Here is a 13415-nt window from a genome sequence, read left to right on the forward strand (position 1 = left end):
GGGGCTCCTCTCCCGCAATCACCGCGATCTCACCGAGGTGTTTTCCAGCAGGCACCTGCGTGCGCGACTGGACCCGCAGCTGCAGCCGCTGGGAGCCAGGGCGTCCCTCATCTTCCCCCTCCCGCGGAGGGGCCAAGCGGCATGGAGACCGACGGTAAGTCGGCGAGGTGGGGCTTCTAATTCTCGCAATACAGCAGCTCGAAAGCCCCACCGCTGGTCTATGAGCTGCTGTGAATGTTCCTAACTCAACTCTGCTTTTAAGATGTTTTCTTGCGGCGCTCACGAGTGGACTTCCACCAATATTTATATTGACGGTTTGCCAGAGTTATATTATGAAAAAGACAAGGAAATGCATTTTGCTTTTAGAAAATTAGAGGAGCTTAGGAAGAATCTAGACCAATGTATGAGTTAATGTATTCGTTATTGATGTACATACACATCAAAGTCACACAAGAGCTTCTCTCGCTCCCCTCCCTCTCCTCTCCCTCCTCCTCTCCTCCTCCTCTTTTTGTTTCACCAGAGTCTCACTCTATATTTGACTACCAGAGCAGGAGACAAAAGGCTGTCATTTTTCCACAGTGATTGCGATTTGAGTATCCAAGTTAACGCTTTTCAAGGACTGGGTCACAATGGAAGAACAATAGTAAGTGGAAGGGCTAATTAGCTCATTGTGATGTCATCAGCAATGTTCCTGTTCTGTGCCATGATTTGGTAGGGAATGGAATCTGATCCTTCTGCAATGTGTGGTTGGCTTCTGCTGCTTACAAGTGGCTTTTGCAGCATCTGAGTGGAATGGGTCTGTGTCGTGCTACCCCATCAGATAAATGAGAAAGCAGATATGTGGCTGGTTTCTAGCTGGTTTCTTTCTCTGCCCCATGTGATGGCAGTTACTGAATGTTACTTTTCCACAGTGAATTGCATTGGTCTTTAGAGAAAGAACTAGGTTTGATTATTTCAATGTATTCTTAGAAAACCTAGGAAAGTAGAGTTAATGATTACAAATTCTTCTATGCAGTTTCTTCATCTTGATTAAAATAAAGACAAAAGTTTAATATGTGCATTAGCTGTTGAAATTCTCTCCTACTGCATGAATATGTGAATTCTGTATAGTATATAAAGTGATAAATAGCAGTTGGTTGCTCCACTATGGGCCCTTTGAACACCACCAGAGGGCGCTAGATACAAATAATATAAAATGCTTAAAAATCACTTTGTACTTAATTCTGTGTTTAAAACTTCCTTCTGTGGTCACCCTTATTTCCTTTAATGCTTCTCTCATCATGCGTTCTACAACATGATCATATTAGAAGTTCATGGTCCACCTTCACACGTTTCAAGATTTTTGTAAAGAGTACTAGTTTTAGAATAAAATCATGAAAATTCCAGAGGGACTCAGAACATTTTTAGAGTACTTTATAGCATTTATGACATTTTATTTAATGCAAGAACATTATAGATAGAGAACTACTCACAAAGAAAAGCCTGGACGTCCTGCCTCAGAGCTTGGGCTTCCTGACCTTTCCTGTGAGCAGATGCTGGGGGCAGCTCTCGCCACCCTTTCAGCAGGTAGCATTAGCACAGTGTGACATGACAGCCATTTACCTGACTGGGTCAGAACCTGAAGCAGGTATGAGCCATCGTCAGGGAGGTTCTGGCTTCGTAGACACACCACCCCCACCTCCCCACCCTCCAGGTGCTTTAGCTCTTTAATTAAAAGAGACTGAACTGAGAAAGTGGGCATCAGTGGACAGTGTCCACACCTCCAGAGGAGAGACCGCTCAGCCGTGCTCCCTGCTTAGTCTCGAGTAGCAGAGCTACAGTGAACTCCTGTGACCTTGGTATCAGCTCCCTGGGGGATGTCCAGGTTCCCAAGACATACGTCGATGTTGAAATAACTATTTGGGGTCCTGAGTTTTGTTGAAAGGAGCAATTCCAGCTGCCATTGCACCTGTTTCTGGGTGTCGGAGCCATCTCACAGCGGAGAGTAAGCCGTGGCTGTCCTCAAGGCCGTAATGGGCCCACTCCATTTTCAGACTGATAAGAAGCACATCACTTGAAGTGTTTTTGTTGTTGATTCAAATTAATTTTAATTCCTTAATGGGAGACTTAAATGCTCTTTCCTACAAATTTATCTTTGTAATAAAAGTTCTGGCTCCTGTTGAAACCAAAGACACATCACAGATTGTTAACTTTTTAATGTCCAAAGTAAGTTTGGCTCCCAGGCCAAGGTTTAGAAGTTCTTTAGGACTTGCTTCCACTGGACATGAAAGACGTGTGTTTGTGTGTGTCTGTTTCAAGTTTATAATGGTTTTCATTCAGACACTTATGTGCCAGGAGACGGGCAGTTTCTTTGAGGTCGGCCCTGCAGGGAGCTTGTAAATGTTTAACAACAGGCCTCCAGGGGAGGGAAGGCGGCCTCTGGGGCTTCAAGCATACATTGGATTGGATTCCTGTGGTATAAATACTCCCATCACTGCCAATTTACAGCCACCGGGGTGATGTCATTGAACACAGGGGAGGAAGCAAAGTGCCCAGCCAGCTCCGTGGAGCTGCTACCTGCTGGCCCCACACACTTGCCAGGGGGTCTACACCTGCCTGCTACCCATGTGGTCTTTTCTAAACTGGCCCCTTCTAGACTTAAGCTGTGGTCAATAAATCCTCTTGAAGTCAAGTAGTTCAGTGTACCAAGTGGAACGGCGATCCACAAAAGTTTTTCTTACTAAAAACGTCTGCATAGACAAGGTCTTGTTTAAGGATTGCAGAGAGCAGGAATCTCAATGTGTTTTAAAGGCATCACGAGCCGCTGTCTGGGGGATCATAGTCCTAGAGCAGAAGCACAGGGTGTCAGCGCCAGCATTTGGCCCATGACCCCTCCCCTGGCTTCTCTCCCGACCGTGCGAGGGGAGATACCCTGCTCAGCTGGTTCACTCTCTGAACTCTGGTTTACATCCACTGACTCATAACTGAGCACATGTTTGATTCTAATGCTGCTCTCTTGATCACAGCAGTCTGTTCAACCTTGGCTGTAGTGGCACCCTGTTCCGGGAGGCCGCCCCGTCTTTGCAGGGTGCTTAGCAACAGCCCTGGGTCTGCCCTGCCAGCACCCAGGAGCACCCTCCTCCCTCCCTCACCTCCCCGGATAACCAAAAGTCTCCAGGCAGTGCCATGTGCCCCGAGGGGCAGGAGTCTCCTCAACTGAGCACCACTGGACAGAATCGGGAGGAGGCCCTCCCAGCAGGCCCTTCTTCTCCAGGAGGGACAGTGATGGATGAAGGGAGAGCAGCTGGGGTCTCAGCCAGCACATGCCAGTTCTGAGGGCCGTGGCTGCCATGGTGAGGATTTTGTCAGCTGATTGTTAAAAATCAAAACATGTAAACAACATAGCGAAATGAAGCGTATTGAAAGCAGTTAAGGATTCAGGTGCCCTCACTTTCTAGTGTCCTGCATGTTGCTGATGCTGTGCTTCCAAGGCCATTTGCACCTTGGGTCTGTGTGGTGGACACAGTGCTGGTCTCTTTACAGTGCTGGACTACCTAGTCCCTTCCTGATTCCGTGCCAGCACTACCACGTTGGTCGTTGAAATCAGCGTGGTGGGTGTTTGCACAAGGGACACTGGGCAGTGCCACACATTCCGCCTCTCTCCTCGGGCAACTTGTCCAACACTGCTCAGCGCAGCACCGTGCCTTCTCGTGAACGAGGTCCCTCAGTCGTTATTGTGCAAGACAAATACGTCCTCTTCTAGAATGAAGGATAGATATCAGTTGCCCTGCAAAATAAAGGTGGTTTGTGTCACTGGGGAGCAACTGACTTTCAGTCTGGTCGTGACCTCTTCATATGCAGTACAGTCTGCTGATGAGGCGTGGTTTGAAGCCACCCCATGGGCTTCCCATCCTCACTCCACTGCCCCTGAGGGAGGGGGAAGGGCCAGTGGCAAATGGAGAGCTGTCCCCTGAGAGGCCAGGTGGGTGGGAGGCCTTAACACATGACATGGCCCAGGCTTTCCTGGAACCCAGAAACCCAGGGTGAGCAGGGAGGAGTCTCCCTGTGAGGCGAGTGCTTTGGGCAGATGCAGGCCACACAGCTGCTCCTCCTCTCTGAGTGGCACCCAGAGCAGACTGCAGACTTCACTTCACCAGAAGTGCCAACCCCTGCCCCCTTCTTCTCCACCATGACCAGCATTTTCATCAGTTTTGTATGATTTCTCATTTTTCTAATTAAAACACCATGTGTTGCCGATGCATTTTTCCCCGTCAGACACGAGTTACCTGTTCCACGCAGAGCAGTGGTTAGTTGTCAGGGGGTCACCGAGAGCCTGCTGCCTCTCCAACCCATAAGGCGCTCCCCACCCAGCTGGGTAGGCTCAGAGAGCCTGTTCATACCACGGGGCCAGAACAGACCTGTGGGGCCCAGCAAAGCTCAGCTTGGCTCTGGACTCAAAAGAGTCGAGAGCAAGCTCTTGACCTGGGGAAGAGGGAAGCTGTGGGCAGAAGACCTGCCCCGCCCTCTGAGCCCCGCCTGCCTGATTTGGTGTCCTCACCCAGCCCTGGGCTCCGGCAGCAGGCTCTCTGGGCTGTGCCCTGCCATCCATCCCTGGCCTTCTCTGCCTTTCCCAGACTCACACACACCTTTACTCCCAGCGCCCTGCTCCCGTGTAACCACTCGGTCACCTATCGGGACTGAGCAGGAACAGGACAAGCCTACTCTGAAATTTAACTATGAGGAAAATCCTACCCCTACCAAAAAATATTTCTTAAATATTGTTGACTTACAACCAAATTCCACTTTACAGAGGTAGGTTGAGGGTTTATCTTATGATTCAGAAAAGCATGTCCAACTAAGGCCAAAGCAGGGAAGAGCCAGGCTCTGAAGCATCTGCCAGAGCAGCCTCTTGAGAGCATATGTGACTCGCAGAGGGGAGACGCGTTCCTGGAATATGGGAACTGGGTTACGTCACACAAGCAAGAGGAACTGTGAGTCTGCAGGACTGTCCACCTGGCTGCTGGCTAGATTCCTCTGGCCTGCCCTGGTGCTGGGCCCAGCGTCACATTTAGTGGAAGGCCTCACACCATGCTGAAGTGTTAGGGTGCGTGTGTGTGTGTGTGTGTGTGTGTGTGTGTGTGTGTAGGAAACATGCAGAAGCGGAAGGCAGCCCTGTCCTAGGGTGTACAGACCCCGAGCTCACGCAGCTGGAGGTGCACGTGCCATGAGCTTCACCCACTGCACCCCGTCATCTTGGATGTGAGACACCTATGAAACTTAAATGGAGCCACAGATATACCATGCGTGGTAATTCCAGAATGATCATTGTTTTTAGGGTCTTATTCTTTTGAGAAAAGTAACAGACAAGTGGTTAGAGCATTTGAATATGTGTAAATTGACCCAAGTGCATTAAAATAGGTAGGATAAAAAATCCAGGTTATTATTTCCAACCTATTTTAATGCACCTGTGTGGATTTATAATTGAAAGATTGAGACTTAATGGGGTCAATAATCAAAAGATATAAAACAAGCTAACAAATCAGTAACCAAAACATTTTATGATTCGACCTTGACAAAGGTGCCTTTGCATGGCCTGCACCTCCAGGTCTTAGCTGAGAACATGTTGTGCAGCAAGATCTGCCCCCAAGGGTGAGGCCCATCCCTTCCCTCCCACCCTCCAGGAAACAACAGCCCCTTGGACTCTGGAGACAGCCATGGTACTGTTAATGGCATTGATGAAAGGAGAGGTCCTGGCTTCCTGGAGAGAGAGGAGTCACCTGGAGAAGACCCTGGGAGTCACAGGGGATCCCAGGGTTCCCCTCTTTCTTCTGCTGAAGGGGCCACGGCCTGGGGTGAGCGCTGGGAGATGCCTGTGACCGTGGTCCTGAAGTCTTGTATGCACGTCCAGAAATCTGCTGGCATCTTTGGGATTTCTTCTGCTTTTTAAAAAGAAATAATTAATTTGAATATGGTTTCAACTGGTGCAGTATAAACGGCAGTGGGAGAAGAGCTAATCTCTGAGAGGCAGAGGAGCGTTCCCCAGGGAGCAGGAGGGGAAGCCGGGCCAGGCGGGCGGTCCATGAGCTCCCAGTGGGAGCAGATGCACGTACCCACCTTTCAGAACAAGCATCTGGCTGCCCCGGAACACATCTTCACTCTGCATTTTCTCCTGCATTATTAAATAATTAAGCAGCAAAGAATGCCCATCATTGTTCCCCTTACAGTTATTTTCTGAAAAATTATGATATTTTAAGGTAAATTTTCTTGTTAGGTCAATGAAGATGCTCATAAGAAAACAATACGAATAAAGAATGGTTCAGAGTTGTAAAAATGATTACATGTGACAGTTTCCCTGGCAACAGAATTCAGGAGATATCATCCTAAAATATCATTTGATCTTAAATGGTTCATAATACATTTCCCTTTTTAAATGTCATAGAATGTTCTGCATTGGTAATAAAACATTATGGCGGTAGTAGTGATTTACCTAAAAGTTGCTTTTAAGATTCTCCCTTTTAACTCACACTCCTTTAGCCCAGCATTTGGTCTTGAGAATGGGAAGGAGTTGAATTTTCCTCCATCATTTCTTATGGTGAAAATGGTAAGGTAGTTTTATATTCTAAGACTTCACAGTTCTTTCCAAAACCCTGAAATTACTCAGCTTCTGCTGCTCTTCTGATTTCAGAGTATGACCTGGTGTCTGCCTTTGAGGTTGACAGCAGAGGAGACTATGTGTCCCATGACATCTTGCATCGCCAGCGGCGGCGAAGAGCGGTGGCCCAGCAGGGAGGCGACTCTCTGCACCTCCGGCTGAAGGGCTTCAGGCATGACTTCCAAGTGGACTTGAAAGCTTCCAGCCACCTGGTGGCTCCTGGGTTCACGGTACAGACATGGGGGAAGGGGGGCACCAAGGCCCTGCAGACCTTCCCACCTGAGGACTTCTGCTTCTACCAAGGCTTCCTGAGGTCCCACAGAAACTCCTCCGTGGCCCTGTCAACCTGCCAAGGTTTGGTGAGTATGACAGTTCTTGCCACCAGGACTGAGGCATGGGTGACAGTGGGTGAGAAGGAGGGGTACCACCAGTCATGTCCCTCAGAATGACCTTGCCTGTCCTTCTGCCACTGTGGTGCAGACTTCTGTGAACGGCAGGGGAAACTGCCCAGTCAAACTCTCTGAAATCTGCTGCGGGCCTCACCCCGTGTTGCCCTAGCGTGCTTCTGCAGGGACACGGGTTTTTGAAAATGTTCATTGAACTTGCAGCCAGGTCTGTGTAAACCAACCTTGTAAGAAGACTTTTACTTAGTTTAAGAGCTCATTGTGGAAACAGGAGAAATGTCTTCATCTGACTGTGTTTGTTGGATTGGCTCTCAGTCAGTCGTTTGATGTTTGAGACTTAGAACTTCCTTCTGTTGTTCTGATGATGGTGACATACTTGAGAATCAGGGCATTTACCAAGGGCAATACTGGTCACGTCAAGTCCCACTGTCTGAATATCTGACGGAGACACTGCACACAGCTTGTGTGTCTCCTGTATTGCTCTTTGCAGAGACCCTAGAGTGAGGAGCACGTGGCCAGCCTGAGACTCCCCCAGCATCCCTCGAGTCTGCTCAAGCAGAAATCTGGATGTATTCTCTCTTACTGTCCTCAAAATGTTTCCATTTTGAGGAAAAAAGTTCTAGGAGATACCTATATAATTGGCCACAAATTAATCTCAGGCACAGATTAACAGAACACCAACTGAAGTCTGGCACGGTGGCTCCTGTGTATAATCTCAGCAGCTTGGGAGGCTGAAGCAGGAGAATCCCAAGTTCTAAGCCTGCCTCAGCAACTTAATCAGACCCTGTCTCAAAATAAAAAGTGCTGGGGATGTAGCTCAGTGGTTCAGTGCCCCTGGATTAAATCCCCAGGCCCAAACAAACAAACACCACTTCGAGAGCAGAGTGAAATGTTGTGATCAGAACAGGTTGGACACATGGACTTCTGGACATCAACTGCAGCTCTGGAAAATGCTTCCAGTCTGTCTTTCCTTTCCTCCTAAGAGGGACTTTCAGACCTCACAACTCCTGAGGACTTGTGTGTGCGTGTGTGTGTGTGAAGGCATTGAATGTCAAAGTCACCTTGGTAACCACTCCTTAAACAGCTGCACATATAAACAAATGCTGAGTTGTGCAAAATACTTTAGAATATTAGCATTCTACTCTTCAGAGGAATCGGGTGTGAGTCCATCTATTTCTGCTCTCGTTTGTAAAGGCTTTGGCTTTGGGATGTACGGAGCAGGTGTTCGGGTGGGGTGATTCCCAGTCTTGTCTAGCATGAAGACCACATGGCTGGTTCTTCCATCCTCCCTCAAATCAGGTCTTCCTTAATTGAGTGTTGAGTGAGTTTTTTCATCACTACTACCAAAAGACCCAACAAGTACAACTTTAGAGGAGGAAGTTTATTTGGCACTCACAATTTTAGAGGTCTTGGTACATAGATGGCCAACTCCGTAGCTCTGGCCCAGGGCAAGGCAGGACATCTTGGAGGAAGGGTGTGGAGAAGGAAAGCAGCTCAAGACATGGCCTTGAGGAAGCAGAGAGAGCTCCACTAACCGCGACAAAACACAGATCCCAGAAGATGCTGAGAGGGACCCGCCTCCTCCAGCCACACTACCTGCCTACAGCTACCACCCAGTTAAGCCTACCAGTGGATTCGTCCACCGATGAGGTTTAGGCTCTCAGAACCAAATCATTGTACCTCTAAACTTTGTCAGGTTGTCTCACACAGGAGCTTTCTGAGACACCTCATATCCAAACCACAACGTGGAGTGAAACTCTTCATGTAATGCACAAAGTTAAAATATCTATTCCTTGGTTTTCTTTCACAAAGATTTAAACCAGAAAGGAAAGCCATGGAGTGGGAAGGAGGAACATGCCTTTCCGATTTCGGCAAGGCTGGCTCTGCTTCTAGGGATTGGGCGGTGTTTGCCATCAGCCAGCAGGGATGCAGGCCCTCTGACGACCCTGGGTCTCCGAAGCCAGGCCCTCCCATGGCAGTTGAGTTATGCCCTGGACTTTGTCCCATGCATCAAGTTGGCTGGCAGCAGCTTGAGATTTCTGGCTCTCTTTGAACATGATGGGAGTTAACAGCAGAAGTTGTAAGCATGCAGATAAAAAGTGAAAAAGAACAGAAAGAAAAGGCTCCTCTAGGCATAAACAATGGAATCTGATATTGTGCCTAGGGAATAGAAATTCATATGCTTTCACCATTAATCTTCCAAATACATAAACTCTGCTTGCCTGATGGTTTGTCCATAGATGGTCCTTGCAAACATGACCTCAGCTGGCCTTTAGAGTGAGAGGTTTGGGGGCACTTGCCCTAAGATAGGACAAACCAAAGGCATTTTTAGGGGAAAAGGAAGGATTAAAAGCCTCCTGCTTTAGCCAGATGGTAAGAACACTGATGGAGTCCTCAGGTTGCTGGCAACTCTGTTACTTCTCTCCTGGTGGGGGCTTGTCCCATCCCTCATCTATCAAATCTGTTAGCGTGTGAAGAACAAGAGAGAATGGCTCCCTTGTAGTCCTTTGGGGATCTTCAGGTTCTAATCCAAGTCTCTCCAGATCTCAGTTGAGAAGACGGGGATAAAGAAGAGGAAGAACAAGAGGAGGCTGGGCACATACTCCACCATGGAGCTGCCTGCAGCCCGTAGTCGAGACTTCCTCAGAGTCTCCAGTTGGAATTCACTGGCCCCACTCCCTAGTGGGAGGGGAGCCAGGAATCAGTAGAACATTTTGCTGTGCTCTTGATGTCAGGCAAGGGCATGCTACCTGATGTGTGTAGGAGTTAACACGTGGCCTCAGGTTTGCAAATGGAAAAGGCTGCACAGTACCGTCAACCCCAGGAAGACAATGCTGCAGATCCACATGGGGTTCCTAGGAAGGGACAGGGAGATGCTGCCTGTTGATTGCAGGTGAGAAGTGGGTTTAGGGCTTTCCACACAGGCAGAGAGGGTCCTCCTGGCCCTTCACAGGTTTGTTTCTGGGAGTATTTGGTTCTGTGCAGGGGTTGAGTTTGTGCCATCCAAAGGCCATTGACTGGACAAGCTGGCTTCTGTTGCTCTTGCCATTCTTGAAAACTGGAGTGGATGGTGGAGGCTTTTCTGGAGAGACAGCTTCATACGTTGTTATATTATACCCGGGTGTGGCCAGGCTCTAGCTAATTTTGTTTTCACCCGGCAGCTTGGCAGAGCCCAGTAGAAACACAGGAAGACAGGATCCCGTGTTGTGGGGAGTGCTCCCCATTCTCCCAGTTTAACCTTCAGAATGAGAGTACCACTTCCAGGTTTCCAAGTCTGTTGCCTAAGAGTGTAGCATTTTGTGTTGTAGCCCACCTTTGTGAGACAGCACATCTTCCACAGCAATAGAAAGTTTGTTCCCCTGGTCCTCAGATTCTAAGTTTGGGAACATTTTCTGAGTTGTCCTCTTGTGACTGCCTTGGTTTGTATTCTCTTTGTAGCAAAGAAATATTCATAAAGAAGAAAAGCAGAACTAAAACAAACATTTTTCTTTAGATTTGTGTTGACTAAAATGATGTGAATAGTGAATGGTGTTCAGAACTGTGTCCCTGGAGCCTGCCAGACCTGAGCCCAAAGAGACAAGGGCGGATGGAAGGGGCAGGGGAGGGGTACTTTCTCTCCCAGGTTCTTGCACAGAGAGGCAGGAAGGACCAGGAGGACCAACAGGGTGAGCCTCGCCTGGTGGCACTTGGAGTGGTGCACAACCCAAGTCCAAACCCAGTCCTCAGGTTAGAGCTGGGACATGGGAGGAGTCCCAAGCATCCTAGGGAAGATCCCTAACATCCACCAAACTTACGTAATTCTTGATAACACCACCCCTGATTGTACATTAATCAAATACTATACCAAGTAAGATCTGTATACCCTACCACCACGTATCTTGATTCAAAGTACTAGTTAGCAATAAACATGATCTTTTTAAGAAGAGAATATCTGTTATATGTACATCTCTACCAAACTGACAATGCGTGTCTCTTGTAATCAGCTCATGATCACATAAGTATATTCTAATGCCTAGACAGAATAAAGATCATTTTAAAGGGGAAAAAGGAAGTACCAAAAGTCCTGTTTCATTTAGACAAGGAAAAATATTGAACAGATAGACTTCGTGGCCTAGAGATAGTGACGATGATATGGCCACAGTGATACTCACTTGTTGAAAGTTTGTGCCAAATAATTTAGCCTCACATTTGTTACCTCACTTAACCTGATGATAAGTCAAAGAAATAAACACTACTTTCTCTAAGAAGTAAGCTTATGAAGATATAATTAACCTAATACAGAGTTCCATGCCTTTGATATGTACACTTCAGCAGGTTTTAGTACAGAGTTGTGCAACTCTCACCAGAATTTAATTTTAGACATTTACATTACCTTAGAAATAAAACCCTAGAGTTCATCCCCATTTCCCCAAATTCTCCAAGCCCTGAAGCTCCTCACCACCCACCAGCCTACTCTCTGTAGATTTTCTGATCTGGCCATTCATTGTGAGAAGCATATGACCTGTGGTTCTTTGGTGGCTAAGCTTCCTTTCTTAGCATGATATTCTCACACCCCATCCATGCTGTGGAATGTACCACTGCTTTATTTATTTGTATTTCTAAATCATAATCCATTGCATACTTATAACACATATTTATTTCATTCCTTATCAGTCAATAGGCACTATTGTTTGTTCTCATTTTTCCATGATGAATAATGCTGGTATGAACATTTGTGAACAAGTTTGCATATGTGGACATGTGTCTTCATACCTAGAAGTATAATTCCTGGGTCACGTGGAATCTTTGTACTTAACATTTTGTACTTAGCATTTTGAGGAACTGTCAAACTGTTTGCCATAGTAGCTGTATCATTTTACATTCCCCCAGTGAATGAGGGTTCCAATCTCACCACATTCTTTCTAACTTATTATTGTCCAACTTTTCTATTTTTGCCATTCTAGTAATTATGAAGTGGTATTTCAAGGTGGTTTTAATTTTTTGGATAAAGATTAGAGATTATTGATTTGGTAAACAGGTCACTGAATATTGGCTGATGAGTCAGAACACCACATACACACCAAGCTACACCAAGCCCATATTTACTTACAGGCTGGGAACAAGGGACAAATGAAGCCTAGGACTCACAATAAGCTGGACCCTGAGGCTCTGCAAGCTACCCAGGGAGGTTGGAGTCTTGGTCTTGACTGCACATGCGTGACTAGCAATATAGTTAAAGAATCCTGGAAAGTAGCACACCCTGGTTTTCATACCCTGTTGACTATAATGCACAATGTAGAAGTACCGAAGCACTTTCTGTTTCACGGTGGGAGATCTGGAGCAAAGTTTGGGTTGTCCCCACCAGTTCCCTATCTCAAGATGTTTTGTTCCCAGCAAATTGTACAGATATTATTGGGAATGATGAGGAATGAAGTGGGATGGATGAGATTGATCCAGAGTCACCCAGAGACCTTCCTTGTGTTGGTTGACAGTGTTTTGTTTTGTTTTGCTTTTGGGGGGAGGGGGATGCACTTTGAATTTGTCATACTACTGCCTTCTGACTTCCATTGTTTCTGATATAAGTCTGCTGTTTATCTCATTGTGATTTCATTGTACATAGTTATTATTCTCTTGATGCTTTCAAGTTTTGCTCTTTGTCTTTCACATTTTTATTATGATGTTATAGGTGTGGGTATCTTTATGTTTATTCTCCTTGAATTTAGCTGCACTTTCTTAATGTGTAGATTAATATTTTTCACCAACTAAGAAGATATTCAGCCATTGTTTCTTCAGTAGTTTTTTTCTCTTCCTGTCTCTGGTCTTCATTGATACTTACAATATGAAAGAATTGATATGCTTAGTGATATTACTTGTTTGTTGAGATTCTGCACATTTTTATTTTATTTTTTTCCTCTGTTTTCTTTGGATTGAATCACCTTTATTAATTTATATTCAAGTTTGATGATTTTCCCCTTGCAATTCAAATCTATTATCAAGTCCCTGTAGTAAATGTATCATTTAATATATTGTACTTTTCCACTCCAGAATTTGTATTTAGTTCTTTTTTCTCTTTATTTGTATTCTCCATTTTATGAAACATTTTCATTACGTGTTTCTTTTTTTTCTTTTAAAATAAATTTGCACTGTATGTATTTAAGATATGAACATGATGGTTTGATGTGCATTCATATAATGAAATAATTACTATAGGCATACAGATTAATCTCTCTTGCACTTTCCATGATACCTATGTGTTTGTATGTCCAGCAGGCGGAGAGCACCTGAAACATACTCCCTTAGGAAAACTTCAGTATACAATACAGTATCATTATATGCAGTCCTTATTCTATATGTTAGTTATTGATTCTTACTCATTTTTGCATAAATGAGTAAATGACCAA

General features: G+C 46.0%; 1 protein-coding gene across 1 annotated transcript in view; it reads left to right on the forward strand.

Annotated features, from left to right (window-relative positions):
* The window catches only part of Adamts16 (ADAM metallopeptidase with thrombospondin type 1 motif 16), a 136095-nt gene that overhangs the window by 167 nt on the left and 122513 nt on the right, over positions 1 to 13415 (forward strand). The window contains exons 2-3 of the mRNA XM_047555847.1: positions 49 to 154; positions 6665 to 6990. Coding sequence (XP_047411803.1) covers positions 49 to 154; positions 6665 to 6990 — 432 coding nt within the window. The remainder of the gene's footprint in view (positions 1 to 48; positions 155 to 6664; positions 6991 to 13415) is intronic.

This window comes from Sciurus carolinensis, chromosome 6 (genome assembly GCF_902686445.1).
Source record: "Sciurus carolinensis chromosome 6, mSciCar1.2, whole genome shotgun sequence".
NCBI lineage: Eukaryota > Metazoa > Chordata > Mammalia > Rodentia > Sciuridae > Sciurus > Sciurus carolinensis.